Source organism: Sceloporus undulatus, chromosome 7, assembly GCF_019175285.1.
Source record: "Sceloporus undulatus isolate JIND9_A2432 ecotype Alabama chromosome 7, SceUnd_v1.1, whole genome shotgun sequence".
Classification (NCBI taxonomy): Eukaryota; Metazoa; Chordata; class Lepidosauria; order Squamata; family Phrynosomatidae; genus Sceloporus; species Sceloporus undulatus.
In genome coordinates, this window is record NC_056528.1 from 46,742,039 (window position 1) to 46,768,939 (window position 26,901).

Sequence of the window (26,901 nt, forward strand, 5' to 3'; positions counted from 1 at the left end):
ACCTGTGAATTTGTGGCAGCGTCAAAAACTTTCTGCAGGATGACGCTTGAAGGCTAAATGTGCAACTTGTCTAAATTTGTAACAGGTCTAAAAAGATATTTTATGTAATCACTTATGTAAACCTCACCCTTCATCATCACTACCCCACAGTTGTCTTACCTGTGTCTTGTGTCTCTGTTCCTTAAATGGCAGATTCAGTCACATAGGAAGGAAGGAAGGAAGGAAGGAAGGAAGGAAGGAAGGAAAGAGAGAATAAAATAAATGTGATTAGTGTTAATTAACATGGTAAAGATACCACTAAGAAGAGCAGTACTTGAACTGGTAATATTTATTGAATCTTTATTTAGACTGGGTGGACAACTATGACCCTCCAGATGTTGGTTTCCAACTCCCATCAACTCTGGCCTGTGGGATTAGAGGAGCTGGCAGTCCAAAAACAGCCAGAAGGCCATAGTTGCCATTTCTAATACAAAATCTGTAAACCAGGAATAGGAAATGCATGGCCTTTCAAATGTTGTTGGACTGTGAATCCCATTAGCCTTACAAAGTGTAGCCAATGGTGACACGCATTGGAAGCTGTAAGTAAGAAACATCGGGAGGGCCACAGGTTCCCTATCCCTATTCTTACTCAAAGCAAGCTTGCTAGCTGCTGCACAGAACACAGAAGCAACATGGAACACATAACACTACCAAGTCTTTGTTGTGTGTGTAAGTTTGTATTTTTAAAAATTGGTTAAACATTAAGTTTAAAACTATTTAAACTCTTCTGTCCCATTCCTTACTCTGCTTAATCCGCTCATCTTCTAGTTAGTTTGTCTCTTGCATCTACGGATTCTGCAATTCATATCCCAATTCCCCATAATATATGTGTCATTCAGAAACAGTCTAAGGATGGATGAGTTTCCAGGTTTGGTTTTGTGGGTTTTTTTTGCACTTAAATTTCTGTCAACGTTCACTAAGAGAAACAATTTCTTTTCAACTTAACAACAGTCTGCAGAGATGATGTCAAGACTGTGTGCATTAACAGAGATCTGTCGCACAGTTTCCCAAGCTCAAATGTTTAGCTATGAAATGGTTCTTGTTGCAAAGTAGCAAATGAAATATCCCCCGTCCCAAACTATCATAATTTACCATCACCATTTTAAATGGCTAATTGTTCATAACATAGGTCCCACTCACACTTTCCTAGCCCAGAACATTATGCTTACTGAGTAGACAGAATTGGATATATAGCTAACAAGTGTTGGATGATCATGCATTGCTAAACCAATTGTCCTCTAATAGCCTGTGATGACTGGTTGATGGGAGGGCAGGAGAATGGGAGCTAATGTCTCAATATCATTTCCTGAATGAGCCATTTGCCCTGTGGAGAAGGGCACTATGATCCCTGTTATGAATGTGTATGGGAATGGAAAGGGAAGAGGAGAAAAGAAAAGGAAGGAGGAGAGAGAAGAGGAAGCAGAAGCAGTTTTGCAGTCTGATCTAAGAGAAAGAGTTAAGAACAAAAGCTAGCTGCATATACAACAGTGATTAGTAAGGTACAGCCAATGGGCCACATGTGGCCCTTGGGGTTACCCAAATGTGGCTCTCAGAAGCCTTTCAAAGCCCCACAGGGAAAATTTTAGGGTGGTTTTTTGCCCCTCAAACCAGCTAAAATTTCCAAAAAGTGCCCCAAAGGGTATGGTTTGCTTCTTGTAACCCCCAAATCCACCCCCAAGACAGAAAAATAGATTCAGCCAAAATGGCACCCCATAAGTAATGTTCTGTCACTTTAGCCACACTTAAATGCATTGGTGTGGCCCACAGGGTGGAAAAACACTCCTCATTCTGTGTGTAGTTGTATTATATAAAACAACCTTGGTTTCTAAGATCCAGTACAGACTGCTGCAAAGCAGCAGTCAGGGGCCGATTCTAGGGTTTGGGAGTGTGCAGTGTCTGCACACTCCCGAACCCTAGTTCGTAACAGCAGCGCCATAATGATGGACTCTCATCCACACGGGGGCTGCCATCATGACACAAGTGTGGTGCAGCGTCTGCACGTTGCGGTGTTGCGCTTGCATCATCGATGCGCACCAGCGCGCCAATGGCACACTCATGGCAGTGGCTGCATACCCTCTGTCAGGAGCAAAAATGGGTAGCTTCAGTCCACCCTTTCGGGACAGTCTGTGGAGCCCCTAAGTTGCCTTTGGGAAGCATCCTCTCAAGGTGAGACTTTTGTCAAAGAAGAGGAGGATGCAGTGAGTGCATCTGATCATGTCTTGAAACGAAAAACTTAAGAGGCCTTTCAGGGAAAGCCATCTCTGCCTGAAATGCACACACAGTACTCTTTCACTGAGTTAATTCACTTGCTCCAAAATGCTTAGGCTCTTAAAGGATAAGAGACTGTGACCTGAAACACAGAAGGACCAATGCTACCCCAGATATTTGTTAACAAGGTAGCTTTTCCATCCATTTCCCCCCCTGAAGCTCTCCAAAGTTTCTTACCTTAATTCTAAGATGCTGATGGAATTTCCTGAAGGAAGGAGGCGCCGAACAAAATTGAAGTCTCCAATATATATACTGCCATCCATACCAGAAGCCATGGCGACGGGCGCAAAGAGTTTACTGGTGTGGGAAGGCCCATTGCAGCTGGCACAGGAGACACTTCTCTGGTGCCCATTGCCCATGACAGTGGAAATGACTGGCGGCTGCTGGGAGATGAATATATTTTCTCCATTTCCTTTATGTACAATACCTGGTTTAGAAAACACACACATAAACATAGTAAGTGGATACACTTGCTTATAGCATTTTGTCTGGACCTATTTGCCGTCCCATTGCTAGGTGAATCCTCATTGAAAAGTGACCTGGACCCAAACATCAGAGAAGAGGAGACAATGTCACAAGACATGCATTGAAAACGTTCTACCTAATGTTTAGGTAGAATCTGTTTTCTTGTAATCTGAATCCATTGGTTCATGTTCTAGTCTCCAGAACAAGAGAAAACAAGCTGGCTACATCTTCTACAAGTCATCCCTTCAGATATCTATAGATCGCTATCATGTCTGTGTAGCGGTTTGAGTGTTAGACTATGACTCCGGAGACGAGGGTTTCATTCCCAGCTTAGTCATGAAACCCACCTTGGGCAAGTCACACTCTCTCACCCTCAAGGGAAGACAATAGCAAACCTCATCTGGACAAATCTTGCCAAGAAAACTCCAGGATAGATTCACCTTAGGGTCACCACAATGCAGAAACGAAGGTGTGCAACAACAATCATATCTAATGTGCTTAGATACAGGATCGATCTCACATACTTACTTTAGCCATTGAGCCATGCTGTTGACCTTTAAAGGAAAACCAAAGGATTCTTGGGGGGAAAAAAAGACTGATCCTTCTCTATGAGCAAATAATTCAGTTTTAGATGCCGTATCTCCAAAACTGTGGGAATGAATATGGTGGGGGAAGCGGTAATCTGCCTAAAAATAACACTCACAATGTGTTCCAGGCTGATCTGTCTCAAAAGAAGGGTGGAAATGGATATCTGTTACAGAAATCTGCTGAAATGTTTTGTGCATTTTCAGAGGGAAAAATGTTAAATTGCACTGCAAACCGTAAGTACAAAGTGGGATGAATGTTGTTTGGCGGCGTATCAAAATAATGATGCCTCCAAGTGTTTTCCCTCAAGGGAAGAACTGTTATCAAACAGCCCTGGTCCCCCCTCCTAACCTGTGGGAGTGAGAATCAGCCGAAATGTATTTCTAACACGATGTTCTTTTTGTTAAAGTACTGGCATTGTTGTTCTTGATGTTAAACTCTTTTATTCCAAAGCAAGGAGATATTAACACCCGATCTTCTAACAAACTCCATTTTCTCATACTGTGAAGTCATCAGAAAAATACCTTGTTACTGTATTGCTAAATACCCAACATTTTAGCAACAAAATATTCTTGAGATGCAATTCCAGAGTTTCCTTGTTTTCAGATTGCAACGTGTGTGTGTGTGTGTGTGTGTGTGTGTGTGTGTGTATGGCCAAAGATCTTTAGAATATATGTAAATTCCAAAAAGCAAAGCTTGACTTTACCATTTTGTATAAGGGACACCATTTTACTATGCCATTCCATTTAATGGGACTTGAGCATCCATGCGTTTTGATATCCATGGAGGGCCCTGAAACCAAACCCCAGCAGATACCACTGTAGTTACTTCTGAAGAATCCAAATAGTAAAGAGTTACAGTTTGAAATGGTAATACATTGGATAACCAACTACTTCTGGGAGTCTTGGAACCATAACTAATTGCTTTTTTAAAAGCAGCTTTCCAAGCACTGCACAAAACGCAAATGTCATCCGACATGCAGAATGGAAGGAAAAACACCAAACGAACCCATAGTGACATACCATTCTTTAAATTCTCTCCTTTGTACACTGAATTTAAACTTAACGTACATTGATTTAATGCCACCGTATAAGACACATTTGATTTATGCCGCATAGGTGTAATTCTACCTTCAACTACGCACGCTTGGCTTGTCATTAAGAAATGGGAATGAACCACGGACAATTTAAATCAGCTCCCAGTCTACAAAACATCACAATACTTCCTAAGAGCAATCACTTATTTATTTATGCAGGCAACCATGGAGATATGCTTTTTAATCTGCTGGTAATGAGGAGATGAATTCCCATGGTTTTCATGGGCTACATTAAGCCATAGTGATATCCGAGATCATATCCTGCAATGACCTGGCTCCCAGGGCCCCTGAGGTGGCAACCACCCATTTGAATAGGCCTGTTTATAATAATATGGGGTGGCAGGCACTGGAAAGATCTTGGCACTTAGGCAGTCCTCCCTGGCAGTGCGTTATAAGAAGTGGCACCATGTGAGCGTCGCTGGGTGAAGCTTGTGAATATTTCATGGCCATTCCTACAAGGCAAATATGAGACTGAAAAGCTGCTTACGGTTAACCATCCCTTTGTGATCGTCTTGGAAAATAAACAGCATCCACCACAAATGGCCAAAGGAGCTCTGGACTCTTTGCGTTCTCAGCAAAGCAGAACCCAGGGCCAAAGTCGGACACCTGCCAGCACATTTTAGACGCCTTAGTATACCTTATGAATAAATATGAAATTATGATTTAAAAACAAAAGCAAAAGAACCCCGAACAACGAAACAACACCTCTCCTGGAAGACAAATTGTGGGTTGGCACTCCATACTGAATTCAAAGAATGGAGAAGGGAAATATTTTACATCTTGTTTATGAGAAACAAGAGGTAGGAAACAGATTTCTCTTGGGGGTTTCTTATGGTTTTTAAGAGCAGCTTAATAGACACAGAGACCTCCTCCCCAGGCAATAGGAATCTACCGAAATGACAGGAGCAGTTGGCCTCTGTCTGTGACTAAATGCGGAAAAGAAACATCTTTCATCTTTCTCCCACAAGTAACAATATATAATCAGGTCCCTGTAGACTTTGCATGGCTGAAATATGTGCAAAGGTTTTGTTTATGGTTAACGATAAAAAAGAGGGCTTTTGTTTCTTATGGTGCCATAAAACAATGTACTGCTTCTTGCATCCCCAAACAATGCACCGCCCTTGCATTTTGAAAATGAAAAAACTATCACCACCCTAAAAAGACCTTTGGGCTTTAACAGGCAATCCCGCCGCACGCTACAAAAGACCTTACCATGCAGCTAGATGTGTTGAGATATAGAGTCAGCCATCCTCCAGTCTATACTAGGGATGGAAAGGATATCTTTAAAAATGGTTGAAAAATGTGTCTGTCAGGAAAACCTACCCAAGAAAATGCTGGACTGGTGAGAATCTTTGCAGTTAATTCTGTCTAAAATGTGCATGTGCTCCCCCAAAACAGAATTTTTCTGCTATGTGTTCACCTTGTTATGCCCTGCCTCCAGGAGCCAGGCATGTCATCTGAAGAATGAGAGCCCAGGGGACGTGCCAACCACTCCAGCAGCCTCTGGAGGTAGTCCTGCACCCAATACCAGGACCAAGGTCCCAAAAGCAAAGCTTCCCTCTACCTGAGCCAGACTTACCAGTGCCTACTCCCATAGAGATATGCCAAGAAAAAGAGAGACAATGAACTTTACTGCATTGGCCCTGGAACGGGCCTGTAGTGTTCCAAAATGGAATGTTCTGGGGATGCTCGGTGGCGGGGAATGCATTTTACCACACAGTGAGAATGCCGCCACTGCCACCAAGCATCCCCATCCTGTTCCGGATGTGTTTCCCAGGGGCGATTTCCGGGAACGCTTCTCAAACATTCCCAAAAATCACCCCCTATGGGACGCATCTGGAACGGGATGGCAAAGTTGGTCGGCAGCGGCGGCAGCATTCTCACTGTGCGGTAAAATCCGTTCCCCGCTGCTGAGCATCCCCATGACTGAAGCCTCATGATGAATCTGGACTGGATTATAATTCCAATGCTTTTGCTACCAATGACTTGGTGATAAAAGCTCCCTTTCTTTCTCTCCCTCAATGCTTGAAATGATGAGACTCTGGACTGAGGGTTTGGCTGGCATCCCAAAGGCAAAACAGGACACACTTAATGAGAATGAACGCTTACTGTGAATTGCTGCAATTTCAAAGAATGATATGCATAGGAAAGGAAGGAATATTTACTTGTTAATGCATACCAATGGCCCTGGATGGGGAATGAAAGGGAGAGGTTGAGGATCCCTAAACCAGGAGACGTTATATGGTTTAATAACAATGAAATATTGCAGTATTTTTTCTCATCCTTTGCCTCCTGACTTCTGAAGACAGATCCCAACCCACTGCCACAGTAAGACTTTATGTTTCTCCGGGAAATGTTCCCCACACGAAATGATCTGAAGGCACACAGCAACAACAACAGATATGACACATGGGCCTCATTCCCACTTACAAAAAAAAGCAGTTTGCGATCTGAATTAATGGATCGATTTGACAGCGGAGGTGGATCCCACTACATTTGCCCCGACTGCATTTTTCCCCTGTAAAATAACCCAGTTGTGGTTCATATTCATTAATGAATCGATTCAAAATGGACCCGCTCCAGCCAGTCAAAGTGAAAATTTAAATTGATTCCGATCCACATCTGGTTCACACTTGTGCAGAATCGATTTAACCAAAAAGACGTGGAAAACATCAGCGCCAAAAAGACGTGGGTTAAATGGATCTAGCGCGTGGCCCTCCTCTCTGAATCGCTTCAGCGAATCGCTTCAAGTGGGAACCAGGGTCATTTGAAGCGGTTCAAATTGATTTGTGATCTGGTTTAAAAGGTAATGGGAATCAGGCCGTGATGAGTAGAAGGGGGAGAGGAGCAATTCAAAGAGGGTGGGAGTGATATTTCCAAAAAAAGAATTTGAATGCAAACGTGGGAATCTGCAGGTAAAATCAAAACATAAAGAATGGAAAACCTTGATGCTTCCAGATACTTTTTTCCGTTCCGGGATGAGCCCTGAATCTCCTTAAAAATTGCAAAACAGTATGTTTTTCCCAGAGGAGCACCATTTGGGGAAGGGGTGTTTAACATTTAACCTTTTCCTCCCGATGTAGTTTTCCCCAATCAAAATTCTGCCTCCAGCCCCAGCGCTGCCACTCTCCCTGCCAGGAGACCAACCACCAGCTCAAATATTAGTACTTGTGACTTTTCCCCCAGCAGGGATAACAATAGATTTAGATTCAGAAGACAGTGCAGGCCAAAAGGTTTGAATAAAAACCTGCACATTCCCCTCCTCTTCTCTAAAATAAATGCTTTCCAAACAGAAATGTTAGGAGATCTAATCTGCAATCATTTGGCCTTCAAACTGCTGAAAGTATTGTATGCACAAAGCCATTAGAGGAAGACCTTTAAAAGCATTAGATGTCCTGAAAATGGTTTTGTTTCCTTATGCCTAAAGAAAGAAAGGCAAATGTTGGAACGTCTACAGCCAGATCAGATCAAATGACCTATCTATAATTGAGTCTCTTTAAAGCTCTTAAATATAAGGTTTTCTTTTCTTTTTTTCTTTTTTAAAAAGTCCCTTTTTTGATTTGAAATGTAGAATTCAGCATCTCTCTTTGCGTTTGTGTGTTGCTGCATGAGATTAAGGTTCTTTATTTTGCCCTTCCCAGATCACTGAAAATAGCATGTTGAAAATTTTTCTCCAGCACTTGAGATGCAGGAGATTTTCCTACTTCTTCTGGCAGATATTTCGGCCTCAACAAAATTACAATATAGTTAGACTACTTGACCACAGAATCAGACCTGCAATTTTTGCAATGGTAGGGTTTGCTAGTTATCTGTTGTCCCATTTTTAATCTCCTCTTCAGTTAATAGTTGGCCATTCTCTAAAAGCAGCGTTATTCCCAGCATCTTGGCCAGTTGCAATGAGACAATCCCTTCTGTTTCAACCAACTTTCCTACCTGTGATAATGGCATCCTACAAATGATCTTCTTTCCTAAATATGGAACAACTGTACATCTGTCAGGCTTACTAAAGTAAATGAAGTAAATAATAATTACTATCAGGAAGCCAAAGAGTTAAGGAAGACTCTGGGGGTAGCATCTTGCATTATGGGACCCATCTACAAGTTAGAAATATTGGAAAACATCTGCACTTTTCAGAGCCAAAGAGTTGTTACTGCCTTTGTCAGGCTTTAGGGGAGGCATGGTTGAAGCTGGGCAATAAGGTGCCAGATTATCAATTGTATGGGGCCAGATCACCAACTTGAGTGTGAGTATGAACATACAAATGCTATCTGTAATAAGTGTTGTTGGACTACATTCCCCATCATCTTCTTCCTGTGGATATGTGGGCTAGAGCTCATGGGTGATACAGCTGAACAGCAACGGAAGGACCACAGCCTGCCAAACTCTACTGAAACCACAGAGTTGATCCATTCAGAGCAAGGCATCTGAGAGATGCTGGGAGACAGAAGCAAAGTGTGGAAGGAGAAACCTTGATCACTACTGTCTTGCAATCCCCAAGCTATCCTATGGCCTTCAGGTATACCGAGGATATAGTTCTAACATTAGTGTTGAAATAAGACTGAGCTGCCAGCCCAGTTGGTGACAATACACGAAATGGAAAGGAGAAATATCTTCTTCTTCAGGTCAGCAGCAAAATGTGAAGTCGAAGGCTTTCATGGCCGGCATGCACAGTTTTTTGTGGGTTTTTCAGGCTATGTGGCCATGTTCTAGAAGAGTTTATTCCTGATGTTTCGCCAGCATCTGTGGCTGGCGTCTTCGGAGAATGCCAGCCACAGATGCTGGCAAAATATCAGGAATAAACTCTTCTAGAACATGGCCACATAGCCTGAAAAACCCACAAAAAACCAGTAGCAAAATGCTTTGGGTCAATCATCTGAGCCTTTCTACACCATGATTTTGAGGTATACTAAAGTGATATGACTGTGAACTGTAATGCATGGATCCTGCTTTCACTCCCAATTTTTTCTAAGGTGACTGTTAGTCTTAACTAGAGCAGGCCCATTAAATCAATGGGATTTACAAGAATGGATTCAATAGATCTACTCTGCTTGGATTTAGGCCATGATGTTTTTCTGGATAGTTCTGCACCTCTGTTAATGTACACATAGTACCCATTGTCCATCAAATGTTTGACATTTGATCAAGGGTTAGAAAAGAAAGGTGCACACTTCCATTCTTTCGGCAGCTGATAACGTCTCAAAGAGACAAGGGTCAGAGAAACGTTCACTACTCATTGTCCTCTGTAATAACAGAGCTGTTCTGATTTTCTTCGCTTTCTTGAAATGCCAGCTATTAATAGTGGCACTCCCAGGGTCTTCCACGTCGTCCTGATGACACCTTTGCACTATCTGTACCTTCTCTGAGAAACTGGAGGCTGCACCTCTTTATCAGTCTGAAAGCAAGTTGGGGCTGCTAACAAACCCAGACCTTTATCTCCTTCTTTGCACTGAGAGGCCAGACAAATAATTCAGAGACAGCAGAGAAAAAAGGAAAGGACTGTTCTATCCGAAAGTAAAAGCATCTTTAAAAAAAAAGACCTAATTACAGTAGAATAGCCCTATTTGGGTGCTGGTTACTGTGATGATCTCACATATGAAGAGAAGAATACAAAGCAGGGTTCTTGCAGGGATGGAAAAGCGTCTATCTTGTCTTCAGACTCATTGTTTTCTCTATGAGGAAAGCGACAACAGATGAAGGTGGGGCAGATGCTCACCTTCTCACATGTTGGATCTACAAAGTAAATAACACATGAATATGGCCCTTTTTTCTCCTGTTCAATAGTATGCTTCTATAGCTTTTTGGTGGGTTTTGGAGGCTATGTAGCCATGTTCTGGAAAAGTTTATTCCTGACGTTTCACCAGCTTCTGTGGCTGGCATCTTCAGAGAATGTGGCTGGCACATTTAGAGCATCTTTCTCTGAAGATGACAGCCACAGATGCTGGTGAAATGACAGAAATAAACTCTTCCACAACATGGGCACCTAGCCTGAAAAACTCACAAAAAACTATGGATGCTGGCCGTGAAAGCCTTCCACTTCACTTTGTTTTAGAAGTTCTCTCCTCTCTTATCTGAGATGGTCGAAAGTGGTAGGTTTTGCTGCACAATGAGGGATGCATTCTGCTCATGTCCATGGCATCAGAAATGGATTTCAAAGCTAAGCCCTTCCATGTCATGCTCAGATGAAGCTCTGCTCAGGAAAGAGAACCCAAATGAATGCAGGTAGAAAACAAATGGTCTTTTGATTTGACTTGAGCTAAAATGGTTTGTGTATGTGCATAAATAAATCTAGGTTACTAACCGGCGACATATTTTTGGAAATTCAGACAGTCATTGAGGGGCTTCACTGTCAGGAAGACAGATGCAGTCAAGACATTGAAGGAATGCTATTTGAATGGGGGGCACTGCTCTTTTAATTGTATTCTGGCTGCTATTTCTTCTTATACGGATGACATTTCTCAACGCATTCTCACCAAAGCAATTACCTCCCAGCAGAACAAATTATCTAGTTTAGTTGACTGCTGCAAACTTTGTAAGAAATAACTTCTTAAATGAGAAAGTCACTCAAAACATATTCCTTTCAATTCTGCATATGCCAATTAGGGATGTACAATGAGCAAAAACTCCATTTGGTTGAGATTCTCTCATTTCTGCATTGCAGCCCATTCTGACATCTGTCTGTATCTGATTATAATTTTGTTTCATGGAAATTTGTACACATTTCCCATGCACATTTTTCTCAATCCACACATTTTGGACACACTTATTACTCTCTGACTGACTAGAGTTTGGGCACCTTTTCTAGACATAAACTTTTTTTTTTCATGCACATTTTTAAATATATAGACTTCTCAGACACATTTTTTTTGTACATGCACCAACTGGATCACTCGCAAATGTGCAGACACCGCTAGCAAACTGCTTTCAGGTTGGCGTTCTGGAGGTGTGAATTGAATAAATTGAGAGAGAACGCACAACCAAATCAAAGGAAAACCAAAACAAATTCCCCATCCTTTCTTAATGTCAATATGAAAAAAGTGCAGATTGAACTTTATCGTAGAGTTTTTAAAGGTTCAACTCACAGCATTAACCTTAAATACATATTTTCCCTGGCTCAAACTGATGAGACCTCTTTTTGAACTTTTAGTGGGGATCAAGTGATAAATTATTTTTGACCTTTCAGCTAATGAAGTTTCAGAGCACATGCCGTATTCTTCCGGCAGCCGTGCTCAAATTGTGGGAGCAAGGAAGGGCAAGCATCTTAATGAAATCCACCAGCTGCATCCTCTGATTCCCCCAAAGTTTCGCCAAATCACTGCTGCTAATGGTGTTTGTAGTTATGTGCCTTCAATTCGTTTTTGACTTATGGCGACCCTATCATAGGTTTTGTTTGTTTTGCAAGATTTGTTCAGAGGAGGTTTGCCATTGCCTGCCCTCAAGACTGAGAGAATGTGACTTGCCGAACATCACCCAGTGGGTTTCATGGATGAATGAGGAATCGAACCCTGGTCTCCAGAGTCACAGTCCAATACTCAAACCACTATACTATGCTGGAAAATCATTGCCGCCACATGCTTCTGAAAACTAAGGACAATATTGCAAAGGTTGATGGTTCAGGTCTTTTCTGGCCCTTCTCACCATTCCAACCATAGGTTTTTTTTTGTTTTGTTAAATGGAAGTATACTGATATACCAGTTCTGTTGTCCAGACTTTCCACATTACCCCATACAACTGAGGAAGGAAACTCAAGCCCACAAAAGCTCATGCTACCAATTTCTCTCTTTCAGTTAGTTTCAAAGATGTTGCAAGATCCCTTTGTATACTGATTTTCCAGACTAACATGGCTATGACTTTGACTTCTAGCAATAAGACAACAGTAATGTGGTGTTGATAATAGGCAGGTTCTCAATTGCTCCTAGGCATGGCAGGGACAGAATGTAGCTTTTCTTCTTTTTTGAAATTTTATAATTAACCAAAATTAGCCATAATCTGGATATGAGAGGTTTGCCCCTCTTGGACACAGATGAACTGGAATGTGCCTAGAAGAGGATAACTAGGATGCTGAAGAAAAGCAAATCCCATGACGGTTTTGAAGAGCTGAAGTCTGACATCACCTGAAGGGTCACAGCTGCTTCTCCAAAATGTAGACTATGCAGGAAAAGTTGAAGAAAAGAAGTTGGAGAAAAGAAGATTAAGAGGAGACAAGGATGTCACACAATAAAAGATTTAACCTAGATAACTCCCAAAATCCAAAACCGCTATGATTCTATCAGATGGAAGAACAAAGTTTGGAAGTATGAGGATTCATCATACTCTACTGACCAGGTACAAAGCTCATTGAAAGTGGGATCGTAAAAGTGGTTACATTTTATTTTGACATAACTGGAAGCATTCACAGTTTTCACCGCCCCCCCCCCCCCCCGCCACCAATGCTTCTTCTATACAATTTAATAACAATGTACTTACCACTCTGTGTGTTCAAAATGTGGTGTTTGTCCAGGGACCAACCTCCCAGATTGGAAGCATCCAACTCAAATCCTTGCAGGACTACAGTCCTCTTCTCCCACAGAACAAAATCAGGGCAGGTCTCATACTCATAGCCTACTGACACTGCAAACAGATAATAAAAAACATGTTACTGGCAGTTACTTCTTCCATTGCCCAGATTAATCCGAAAGAAAATAATCTTGCATAGTCAACATTGTCTTTTTTGGGAGAAGCAGCTGTGACCCTTTAGGTCAGTGGTCCCCAAACATTGCCCTTAAAGAGATTTTGGACTTCAGCTTCCAGAAACCTCCACCAAGTTGTCCAATAGTCTGAGATTCTGGGAGCTGAAGTCCAAAATCCTTTAAAGAGCACAGTTTGGGGATCACTGCTTTAAGTGATGTCAGACTTCAACTCTTATAAACCCTTGCCACTGGCTAAGACGGTCAGAACAAATAGGAGGTGCAGTACAAGAACATTGGATAGCCACTGTTGACTACTTTTGGTCTATCGCATGGGCCATGATGAATGATTGAAGCTATATTCCTATTGTGACTGGCTCTTATTTGTGTGCAAGACTAGCAGGCAAGGCATGGCTCCATGGGACATATCTGGCTTACAGATAGTGCCTCCCCAATCTTGTAGACATTCAGTTGTGTCAAATCCCACCTTTAGTGGTGCAGTTGTGACACAGGTTCCATGTGCTTCAGAGAATGCTTCTTATGTAATGAAGCACGGTTGCTTGACCTTTGCTAGCTGCCTTACCAATTAAATTAAATTACCAATTAAAAGTATCATGTGTCCCCGACTATCAAAAATGGAGGTGGTGCCTATACATTTCTTCTTCAGGAGGCCTTGTCACATCAGCAACTGACCACAGGATAAGAAGGGAAGTGTTAAGGCAACTTAGGTGTAATATAAGGCTACATCTTAATGATTTTTTTTTCCATATTGGGTTGCCATAAGTCACACACCTTCAAGCACATGCCTGCAAGTAGGTTCTGATGTATGACGACCCTAAAATGAATGCATCATGGGGTATTCTTGGCAAGATTTGTTCAAAGGCCATTTGCCTTTGCCTACCTCTCAGGCTGAGAGAGTATGACTTGCTCAGGGTCACCCAGTGGGTCTCCATGGCCAAGCGGGGATTTGAACTCCTGTTTCCAGTGTTCAATGCTCAGACCACAACACGTTGTCTCTAATATGTCAATATTATAAATAAAGACTGTAAGTTAAGAACGAGGAAAATCTGTTGCTTGGCTGATTCTTGCCATCCCCCATTATTGGCCATGTTGGATAAGGTTGATGGAGTTTCAGTTTAACCATAGTGGGAGGAAGACTTCTATAGGAAGCTATGGAGATTTTGCCCTTCACAGCAGAAACAGAAAGTGGTGACTCTTCGAAAATTTCAGAAGTCAACAGAAACAGCGGAAGGCGCAAAACTCATCTCAGAAAAAAGAGAATAGCTTTTCTTCCCCTTCCCGAAGCATCAAAGGTATTTTTCTATTTCATTATGATGAAGAATGCAAAATAAACTGTTGCTGCCAGAACTGATATGCTCCAGATCCTAGAAGGACCACTGTGTGCCGGTTGGTAACGCAATGCCTGCAGAGCGGATGGGCAAAGAGGAAAAGAGTCCCTGAAAACTAAAGACGGTAATTGCTCTGCGCTCCTAGAGAGAAGCGCTTGGCTTGTAAATAAGCATTTCTCTTCCTTTGGAGAGGCGTGGGACAGCTATAAGCGGTAGGATATATATATATTGAAAAACGTACAGCATATCATAGAAAGAAAAACAATGCTGAACTAGGGCTGTGAAGAGAAATGAGAGAAATATAAAAAGTTGACTTTCAGATTATTTGTTCATCCAGCCCAATATTATCTACCCAGCAGTAGGTCTCATGCTGAAGTCTTTCGTATTCTCTGGTCCTTATTAACTTTGAGATGCCAGGGGACAACATCTATGCCAAATGTGCACATTGTCAATTGAGCTATGGACACTCCCGAGAATAGTGGTTCCCAACCTATGGGTTGCAACCCCTTTGGGGGTCAAACAACCTTTTCACAGGGGTCGCCTAAGACCATTGGAAAATACATATTTCCAATGGTCTTAGGAACCGAGACACTGCAATTTTATGGTTGGGGGTCACCAAAACATGAGGAACTGCATTAAAGGGTCGCAGCATTAGGAAGGTTGAGAATCACTGCCTTTGAGCATGGAAGGGTTTTCAGTATGATATCTAGCTATAGCCTTCACTCAAGCTGGATGGCGGTCTGTCGGGGATGCTTTGATTGAGATTTCCTGCATGGCAGGGGGTTGGACTGGATGGCCCTTGCGGTCTCTTCCAACTCTATGATTCTATGATTCAGTGAGATTTGTTTTCCCACCACTGATTCGTATCTGCACTGAAATGGTCACAGTGGTTGCTATGCATCCTAAGGACAGTGCCTTTGTGGCAGCAGTTAGATATCATGAATGGGAGGCATGGTCTGATCCCATTTGGTCACCTTGCTACCCTACCAATGTTTCATCAGGGCTGTAAAAATGCGATGCCTACAGGGTGGCATAGTTACAGCTGTAGATCTGCTGGATTCAGAAGTGAACGAATAGAGCCAGTCCATCATAGCAAGCCTCCTTTTTCATCTATATCAGAGGGCTAGCATCTGCTCTGCCCCTTGACCTTGCACTCTCTAATCCATTACTTTGAAGCTAATAGATCTTGCTGGAAGGCAAGAGCGTAAGTAAAAGACTGAGAAATCTATCTGTCTATCTTTCTATCCACCCTTCTATCTATCAGTCTTTTACTGCCCATCTGCTTTCGTTTAGAGCACATGAAAACGCCCTTTTCACTCAATTTGCTATTTCAAATTTATTCCAAGACCATTTAGTATTACGGCATAATTATTATACATGACTCTTAAGTTTTACCGGAATATTTGATGAGGAGCCTTTCTTGGAATCAAAGGAGACAGAAAAAAATTATATATGTTTTGGCTCTCTGCCGGTTTCCCCCATTCAATCCTTTGACTAGAAAAGCTGAATGTGCATTAAAGAAACTTACTAGTTGCAAAACAGCTGCTGCAAGATTATATTCTCACACAAGAGGATTAAATAACCAAAATTTATATTCCTAGCCAGAGTAACCTTAAGGTATACAGAACTGAAACAAAGTAGGAAAAACGTGGGAGATCTATGGAGCAATCTCACAATATCTCAACAACATGTGGCCGATAGATGAAAATGGAATGGAGTGAAAGAAGAAAGAAGAAAGGCTGAAAGGAGTGTGTAAATATTTGATGGGGCTGAAATCGCTAGCCGCTCTGAGTCTCAATTCTGGGAAAAGAGCAGGATACAAACAGTAGTAGTAGTAGTAGTGGTAGTAATAATAGTCCACCCACCATCTCCCCACCTACTCATTCCACACTGTTGTCAGGTGGAACTGGGATCCTACTTGTATTCAATATAGGTAGCCCTTTCTAACTCAGGGTTTCTCAGCCATGATTCCTTGGAACCCTAAGGGATCTCTCTCTCTCTCTCTCTATATATATATATATATATATATAGAGAGAGAGAGAGAGAGAGAGGTAGGTATAATATTTTTATCAGCCAGAGAGCAACAGTGCTTCACCAAATTACAAATCCCAGGATTCCATAGGATGCAGCCATGGCAGTGAAAGTAGAATCACACAGTGCTATAATTTTGTACGGTGGAAGGGTTACCAATCATTCAGCCTGAACAGTCCGATGTATAAATGCCTCCATCCAGAAAAGGCTATGAGCTGAGTGTAATAGCTGCGTTATAACCATATCGACACTATATGTTAAAAACGTTGCTTAGCCTTTTAAAAAAGGGCATACCCATTGCTTCTGCCAGGCCAGACACCTTTTGGCCGTAAATATCAGTCTTATTCCAAGCAAAGGTATAGACCAAGTTGGTGGCAGCAGGGAAGGATTTCTGAGCCAGCCGCCCTTCGATAGTGACAGTAAGATGGACTTTCGTCATTCCAGGAGGAATGGTGGAATGTGTGAGAATAATCCGCAGCAAGGTTTTGTATCCTGATGTTCGGCTACTCAAGTAACTCAGCTTCGCGAAGCTGGAAGGGATAGGTATTTCTTCCTGGACGACCTGAAAAAGAGTTGCACATCATGTTGGAGAAAACTGTTTCTTAGGCTGTTTTGCTAGTTTAGCTAGAGCCCTTGTCTGGGGGCATAACTATGATGATAGAGTCAAATTAGACAATTCTAAATCACCGTACGGTGAAATCTACCATTCATTATCACTACATTCTGAACTGAAGTGAACCATGTTAGAAATTTGATTGTATCTGTAAAGTACCATGCAAATGTATGGCGCTATGCAGCTAAACGATAAGAATAATAATTTTAGTAAATACAACCGAATATTGCTCATGATATCAGTTCAATGGTACTTCCATAAAGTAGCCCCTTTCACCCAACTCTCAGCTATTTGCAACCATTCTAGCAATAACGTGACTCCGCTTGTGCTTTTCTTACCTGTAGCTCTGGTATAATTGTTCCCCGTTCAGGACATGATCCTCCAAAGGATGTCAGAGGAAAAGGAAGGACAATTGGATTGGGGCTGATGAAGTTAGTAATGTCACAAGAGGGTGGCTCCACCTCTGTCCTTTGCATGACTACTTTGTCCACCACAATAAATCTGTTCCAGGACAGCCAAAGTGTCCTTTTCACAGAAAGGAAAGGAGATCTGTCAAAGAGCAGAGTGACCGAGATTCCTCCGATTGCCACTAGGTCAAAACTGAAACAAGAAAACAAAACATTTTACTTCATTCTAATCCCATACAGTTCAAAAATAGCACTAGCTTTCAACTTGACGTTTCCAATAGGCAGCTTCTGGTTTTCTTTCATTTGGCTATGAAGCCATCATAATCACGAAATAGACCTACTAGCACTATGCTTTTTCATTTTGCCACCACCATACAAAACATACAGCTGAGGAAATGCTTTCTCAGGTTGTGTTGCCAACAGTTTCTTTCCTTAAACCCATGTATTTAGCTGGCCCTCTGCATAGTTTTATTGCATTTTTCAAGGTGGCTTGGAATGAGATATCATGTTAAAATTAAGTGGTTTGGATCCACACATATTTGGAGTATGTCCACTCTGCTATGCACAATGCACAAAGCTCTTTGGTGCTGAAATGACAACCAAGGCCTTTTCAAGTACAAAACTATAGCATCATGCCACCTGAATTGCCATGGATTCTTATGGAGTCTTCACACTTGCAGTTTAGGAATTCTATAGTCATCACAATTAAAGAGAAAATCACAGTTCTGTAATGATACAGTGTGAAAGGGCCCCATGATGCAAATAGAGAACTGTGGCCTGGTACAGACTGGCACTTTGTGCTGGCCTGGTGCTGAAAGTAGGGTTCAGTAGAGTGGAGTGTTGACATGCTTCCAAGCCCTATTGTGTGCGCCATCTTGGTGCGTCACTATTTACATGGGACATGCCATGATGATGTCGCTCATGCGTGGAGCACAAACAGTGCCACACACGTGGAGCATCATGAGGGCACGATGTGACCCTTATGGCGCTCCTGTAGCGCCAGCAAAAGAAGCTTCTTTTTGGGCAGGTTGGGGGAGTGGCGTCCGGTTGCTGCGTCCCCAACCTCGCGCATCCAGTGGCAGCACAGAGCTTCTCCTTTTGGGATGTCTGTCCACTGTTTCTCTGGAGAAAACATTCCACAATTCAAGATGTATCAGTAGGTCTTGGGAAAACCAAAGGTTTCCAAAAGCACATACATTCTCTCCATGAGGCAAACTCCTTAAGAGGAAAGCACTCACCAAAATCTCAGTGAAGAGTGAGCATGGTTTATGGGCATAGAATGGTGCTTGTGTTTTGCGGCAGGATGGAAAATCAAATGAGGGAGGAGAGGAGAAATGGAATTGAAAGGCTGGAATTATGAAAAGAGGTCAGAATGTATTGCATCTTTTTTTTGTTGTAGGCTCAACTTGTATTCATCACTGAGTCGGTGGCCTGTGACAGAGAAGAACACTCTGCACTCCAGAAGAGGTACGGGGCATAAAATTGCATTAGGCAGAGGGACTGATATGGTTCCTTATTATCGGAAGACTTTAACATCTATAGTCGTGTAACGTAAGGCAGTGTAAATAGATATTTCACTCCATTACTAGATGCATCTCTGATGAAACCCTTTGATGGTAATGAACTGTGATAGAGAGTCAGGCTTAATTATGCATATTCCATCACATTCCCCCAAACGATACACAAGAATATTTGTGCGTGCGCATATCCAAGCGCATTTTAATGCTCCGGCTCTGTCAAGAGATAGGTAAATCAGAAATCATAATTAGGTAACTTGCTACTTCGACACTTTAAAATCACCGGAAAGATGGAAGACGCATTAGCTCCATTACTTATGAGACTCAGCACGGCAATGGATTATTTACTTGCAGCTTTACAGTATTTATGCAGCTGATGCAGGAAAGAAAAATCATACCATGAAAGTGACTACATCTGCAAGTTTTAATTGGTTCAGCTGATTAATCAGCTTTAATCAGGAAGGGCAAATCTCAGTCTGAGGGTTGTGCGCTATTTTTTCTCAGATGTGTTACTCCACCAGCAACAACAACAACAACAACCAAAATATTGAAGAGAGACTTCTTTCCTAACAAGGAATGGGAACTTTTCTACAGTTTAAATGATGCCAAAGTTCTTTTGCTATCTCAGAATGGCGTGTTTCAGTGATAGGGAAATTAATTTAAATTTAATCAGTTAATTAATCAGCTGCAAAGCAGAGGAGTCACTGCTCTATTTCTCTCTCTCTTTTATAATTGGTTGATGGGCAGTTTTGGCTTTTGGGCAGCTTTTTAAAGCAACGGGTCAGCCATGCGCTTTGCTAAAATGAAATAATAATAATAATAATAATAATAATAATAATAATAGTTTATATCCTGGCTCTCCCTACAGAATGAGTTTTCAGATGTGGCAGATCAAGTGGCCTCTCACCTTCCGTCCTGCCGACTGATGGTGTAACCATAATCGCTGTGGTGCTGGAAGCTCACATTCACCCCAACCAATGGCGTTCCGTCTATGGCTACTACTTGTCCTCGGACAACGCAAGCACGCCTGTTTCGAGACAGAGAAACATGAGTCAAGATTAAAGGAAGAAGCTGGAGATTGATAATACTGTATGCCATTTATATATTATTCAATCTGCATGAAACACACACACACACAGAGAAATAATTTCACTGCAGTAATAATCCAGTTGGACACCTCTTTAACTGCCATGGCTCAATGCTATGCAATTCTGGGAACTAGGTTTCTTTAAAAGACCTCCTCTGCTAGAGAGCTCTGGTGCCACAACAAACTACAGTTCCCAGAATTCCACAGTATTCAGCCATGGGAGTTAAAGTGGGGTCAAACTGGATCATTTCTGCAGTGCGGATGCAACCAAAGTAACCAAGGGAATGTGAACAAAGCCAATATAAGAGTTACAGATATGCATTGCTTTCAATATCGCATTCCCTGAGATGCTAGAAATGTAGGGATTCAAGGAAAATTTTCATGGGGAGGGGCAGAAATTCCTTTCCCTCCCCATAGCTACAACCCTGACACACACACACACACACACACACACACAGAGAGAGAGAGAGAGAGAGAGAGAGAGAGAGAGAGTGAGTTTTGGTGCAGATTGTGTCGATCTGCTTTGGCACACAACGCATCCACCTTGGATGTAAAAATTGGATTGTTTTTAAAAAGTAAAAGGGACCTTTATACATGTATTTTTTCCTTGGTCCAGAAAATCTGATTTTGGCCATGAATACCCTTCACAAAATTGCCATGCTTGGCTTTATTTCTCTATTTATGACATTCTCGGAGAGTGTCAGCAAGCCTGGGGATAAGACAGATCCAAGAGACAGTGTTGACTTGGCCTTTCAAAAGGCTTTTGACAAAGTCCCTCACCAAAGTCTCCGGAGCAAACCAAGCAGTCGTGGGATAAAAAGAAAGGTCCTTTTATGGATCGATAACTTGTTAAAGAACAAAAAGTAGGAACAAATGGACAGTGCTTGCAATGGAGAGATGTAAACAGAAGGAATCCCCAAGGAGTTGTATTTGAAGCAGGGCTCTTTTTTATTATTTGTTCAAAAATTATCTGGACAAGTGAGTTGGCTACATTTTCAGAGAACGCCAAACTATTCAGGGTAGTTGGAACAACAAGGGGAACCTATGCGGTCTAGTAGCTAAAGTGCTAGACTAGGACTCCAAGCGACCCGGGTTCGAATCCCTGCTCAGCCATGCAAAACCCTACTTGGGAAAGTCACAGTCTTTCAGCACCGAAGGAAGACAAGGGTAACATCCCTCTGAAAAAAGGGTTTCTAATAGGGTCACCATAAATTGGAGGTGACTCGACCGACACTTAACAACCAGGACATAACAACAGCAAGCGACAGTGAAGAACTCTAAAAGGCTTCCTTCACACTGGAGGAATTGGGAATCAATCTAAAATGGCCAATGAACTTCAGCGTAAGCAAATGGAGAATCCTTTTTGAATATACTGGGAGGAAAAGATTCCTCAATTTACCTGTATAAAACCTGTGTTGAAGGCATATGGTGATTTTGCAGGAACAGCGACTTAAGGACTTAAAATCCTTACTAAATGTCCAATAAGCTCACCTAAGGTAATTTCTCTACCTTTTCAACAACCGCCTTCAGCTTTCTGTATTTTCTGAAGATCATAAAAATACCTCAGAGATGCTGCTCAGCATAATCTTCCTATGGACTCTGGTACCTCGCTTATTTTAATAGCAACAGGAATAAGTAACGGATCGGCAATCTAAATATGCAATTTTTGGTATTTCCCCCCCCTCTGGCATATGAATTATTGTTATGGTCATGGGTTTCACTGACCATTGCTGAGAACTGACAACAGCCAGAGTGTTAATCATTTTGACCCTTTTCCTTTTCCAACTGTGGTTTCCCAACCATCTATTCGCTCTCCTTTCCAATTTCTTTAACGATATATAACCTGAAAAATCACTATTCCTCTTCCTTCCAAACTGCAACACCAAATACGATTCATTAGGTTGTTTGCTGTTGTTGCATGCCTTCAAGTAGCTTCTGATAAGGTGAACCTGTCATGGGGTTTTCTTGCAGATTTCTTCAGAAGGGGTTTGCCATTGCCATCCTTTGAGTCTAGGAGAGTGTGACTGGTGGGTCTACATGGATGAATCAGGATTCAAACCCTGGTCTCCCAGTGTCCTAGTCCAACATTCAAACCACTGCACCATGCTGGTGTATGATGGTTTAAGAAGTCATACACAGAAGTTTGGAAGCCCTGTTAGTCCAACTGGCCTAAATCCAACTTTCACTGTAACCTAGAGCAATGATGGTGAACCTTTTAGAGGCCGAGTGCCCAAACTGCAACCTAAACCCCACTTATGTACTGCAAAGTGTCATGTTCCTCTGGCTTTCTAGTAACAAACTCTGTGCTGGGGCGACGACACATGTGCCCACAGAGTGCCACCTCTGGCATGCGTGCCATAGGTTCACCATCACTGACTAGAGTATACCTATGCCCTCCAGCAATTTGCAGACTGGTACATGTCTGGCCAAGCAGCATCAGAGTATGGTCAAGATAACAAACGTTACGAATTAAGAAGAACAGATAAGCTAGGGGAGGCTGCAGCAGTTTGCTTAGAGACAAGCCTACAGACTTGTCTGGAAAGAGAGACAGGAATAAAGGAATCTGAATAGGAAGACTGGAATGTGAATAGGATTTTGGGCAGTCAGCATGTGGACAAGGTCCAGGGAGTTCATGTGTAACTTATTTGTTATATAAATAACAACAACAACAATAATTATTAATATTTTACAATTGTGTCTGATTGCTTACATTTAAGAATTCAAAGAGCAAGTGGACCATGCTTTACCATACTGAACCCACTGAGCACCATAGCCACTTGTCCAAAATAATGATCCCCTTGAAGTCCAGGTCCAGAAAGCGATCCAGTACCAGATCCAGGAAGGGATCTTAAGGGTAAAAGGGCAAGGTGTCTAATTAACAAATTGTAAGCTGCTTTGATAGCCTTGGCTGAAGAGCGAGATATTAATAATAATAATAATAATAATAATAATTATTATTATTATTATTATTATTATTATTATTATTATTAGGTGAGTGACAGAAGTCTAAGGGTTGCAATCACAATGCCAACCTGGATAAAGGGTCCGTCACACTCGGTTCTCCTGCAAACACAATGTTTTTGAAAAAGCTGTATTGAGCAGAAGAAAGATGGGAAATATAATAGGGCAAAATCTAAAGCAAGATCTACTGCCGATTGCCATTAATGCATCTAACACATTTTTATTCCATGGTATCTACATGATTATCATACTTTCCCCCCTGTAAATCTGCTTTTCCCCCATGTTATTTCCCTTCTGTTGTTTCGTCTATAAATTTCCAGTCTTCGCAGGCCAACTCTAGATAAGGCATTAACCTCTAAAGTGCGCTTCTGATAGGGAAACTACCAAATGGCCATTTTAGTTAAAAGGCATAATTTATTGCGTTAAGGGCTCCGAGGAGATAAATCAAGGATGGGGAGAGAGGGTTAGAAAGGTTTATCCATTTCTTCCTATTGACAAAGTGGAGGTAAACAGCCTTCGGAGGGCAATTAATCCAAGGCTAGGAATAATTTTGGTGGTAGGTGTTTGAAGGTAAGTAAAGCAAAGTGCCAGAAGTATGGTTCTAAAAGCCAATAAGCTATTTTAATACGCATACCCTCCGTTTGCAGCTACAGCATAAACATCCAGCCCTTTCCTGTTGTAAGTAGGCTGTCTTTTTTGACTGAGTCTGACTCTATGATTCTCCTCATCGTAGGTTTCCTGACACTCAAGAAACCTACTTTTGATCATTACTTCAGCTAGATGTTTCCTCCAGACTTCATCCCCACATCCTTGGTTTGGTCATATACTCTCTCTTAAATCATTCAGGTGCTCCTGGTATGAATGAGGGCATCTCTACTACTCTAAAATCTATATATGCATCCTCTGAAGATGCCAGCCACAGATGCTGGAAAAACATCAGGAATAATTTCTTCTGGAATATGGCCACATAGTCCAAAAAAACCCACAGATAGACACATAATTATGTCCCCATGAGCCTTTGAAAGGTCATGGTCTTGAGAACATTTAGGGGAACCAGATCCTACAGCAATCCAGTAATGGACACCTTTTTTGCCCAACCAGCCTTACAGATACAATTGGTAGGAATATGAGAGAAGACCTTCCTGGTGATAAGCTCCAGAACTTCCTTCTGAGAGAGCCTCCTTGCTATCTTTCTGCAAGTAGGTTAATATATATATATATATATATATATATATATATATATATATATAATACACACACACACACACACACACACACACACACACACACACACACACGCCAGGTCTTCGAAGACTATTCTAGGGAACTGGGCCTTGCAAAACTGTGCTGTACTGTGTTCTCAATTTCCACTTTTGCATTTGATGTGTGTGTGTATGTATGTGTGTATGTGTCTATCTATGTGTGCATATGTTTTATGTGTATGTATTAATAGACATGTATGTTTGTGTACTAATACATGTGTGTGTATATATATATTAACAGCAGGGGAAACGATGGGAGATAAATTGCTCCTCGGACCGGTCAGAGTTGCACATTTCTGCCTCATATTTGGTTATTTCCCCTCAGTGGACCAAGATCACTAACACTCCTCAATGTACTTTCTTCAGTGCTACAAAGTTTAAGAACTACAGATTTAATTTACAGGCCAAAAATACATGAGAAACCGTTAGGCATTATAGATGATCTGTGGCTGCCAACACCAACACATAAATTCTAGCGGCCTGAGATGGGATGCTGTATAAAAATATTGCAGGACGCTATATTTCAAACTTTACTCTGCTTTTTCAGGGGGAAAATATATGTAACCTTGTTTTCAGAACATGAAGCTACTCCTCCGCAATCAATACTTCTTCTTCTTCCTCATTGACAAAACCCGTTACAAACTCACAGATATGTCATTTGTCCTCAAAGCCACCCTGGTGAGGTAAGTCACTTTTATTTTTCTGGGTAAACTGAAGTTATGGAGCTCAGCTCGGGATTTCTTTATGAGTTTCTGGCTCAATAAAAAATTGCATGACAGCATCCAAGAGTCAAGCATGGCTGGCCCAAGCAATCCCCCGTATCTTTCTATTTGGGAAACACAGTTTTCCGGTGAACGGAAGTCATGGAGCTTGGCCTGGGACTTCTTTGTGAGCTTCTGGCTCAATGCAAAATTGCATGACCACATTCAAGATCCAAACATGGCTGGCCCAAGACGTCTCCAGCATCTTTCTATGCACAAAACACAATTTCCTTTGGTAAAAGAAAGTTGGCCTGAGATTTCTTCATGAGGTTCTGGCTCAATAAATAATGGCATCACACCATTCAAGATTCAAGCATGGTTTGCCCAAGATGCTTCCAGTATGTTTCTATTTCAAAAAGCATTCTCTGAAGATGCCAGCCACAGATCCTGGTGAAACATCAGGAATAAACTCTTCTAGAACATGGCTACATAGTCCAAAAAACCCACAGAAAACTATGGATGCTGGCCACGAAAGTCTTTGACTTCACATGATGGAACTTCCTTTGGGACCCCTCTGCTTCTGGGTCAATAAAAATTGCGTCACACCATCCAAGGTCCATGCTTGGTGGCCCAAGACATCCCCAGCATCTTTCTAGCCATAAAGCACAGCCTGGTGGTATAAGCAAAGAAAGGCACTTACCTGCTCTCGAATGAGACATCTCCTCGGATTACATGAGTGCTTTCTTTGCCAATAAGAAACTTGATTCTGTCATAAAAGAGCCTTGGAGGATGCTGTGAGAACGGAGGCTGGCTCTGCTGAATGAGGTCAAGGGGATCTGGGGACCCTTGGCAGAGAGGGCTTGCATAGCAATTGCTTTGCTGACAGCAATCAGGATCTACACAGTCTGTCAAACCATCTGGAAATGGATGAAACAAGAAAGGGGTCATCGAAGAGGCAAAGGGACGGCTGCGCGGGAACGTGGCAAGCCAAGCGGCTAGCCAAAGGAAAGATGCCAATATTACACATATGTGTGCGCTACTTCTTCAATTGATTAAAACTCTGCCTTTCTCCCCAGCCAGGATCTCAAAACTTTAACGAAATAGGTAGCCATGAAAGCATAAAATAGGTCTAATATTAAAACACAGTTAAACAAATTATAGTAATTAAAACACAGTGTAAAAAGCCTTTTAATAGCACGTCAATAAAAAGGGACAGCACACATGCATCAAATGCCTCTTCCTCAGTGACCACTCAACTGCAAAAAGCTGGACACAGTTTTAAAAAAAGAAACACACACACACAGGTCTTTGCTTGTCAATAGAAAGACAACAAGAAAGGAATCAGGCTAGCCCGACTGGGAAGGGATTTCCATAGCCTGGGGATGCATCTGTCCTGCAGAATTAAGGCACTTGGACGCAACTTTAACCATCATGGCTTCATCCTATGGAATTCTGGGATTTATAGTTTGTCATGGCACCAGAGCTCTCCGGCAGACAAGGCTAAATCGCTCAGAAAACTACAAATCCCAGGACTCCACAGCATTGAGCCATGGCGGTTAAAATGGTGTCAAAGTGCATCATTTCTGCAATGCAGATGAGGTCTGGGAGAGGCACTGTGGAAGCTGAACTTTATTAATAGCCAAAGGACATCACTTTAACAAAAAATACAGTGACACCGTCAAATTGCAGCACAATATTACACCATTTTACTACACTACTGTATTTAACAAGACTTGAGCATCCATAGATTCTGGTATCCATAGGGGGCCCTGGAACAAAACTCCAGTGGATACCAAAGATCTGCTGTACATCCCAATCTGTAAAGTTTCTTATCAGTCCAGAATGTTTCACATCAAG

At 41.9% G+C, this 26,901-nt stretch overlaps 1 protein-coding gene across 1 annotated transcript in view; it reads right to left on the bottom strand.

Moving 5' to 3' along the window:
* Window positions 1–26,901, bottom strand: part of TENM1 (teneurin transmembrane protein 1) — a 292,675-nt gene that overhangs the window by 58,087 nt on the left and 207,687 nt on the right. The window contains 7 exon segments of the mRNA XM_042479300.1: window positions 160–180; window positions 2,485–2,734; window positions 12,917–13,060; window positions 16,791–17,058; window positions 17,448–17,709; window positions 19,941–20,060; window positions 25,745–25,961. Of these exon segments, the coding sequence (XP_042335234.1) occupies window positions 160–180; window positions 2,485–2,734; window positions 12,917–13,060; window positions 16,791–17,058; window positions 17,448–17,709; window positions 19,941–20,060; window positions 25,745–25,961 (1,282 nt within the window).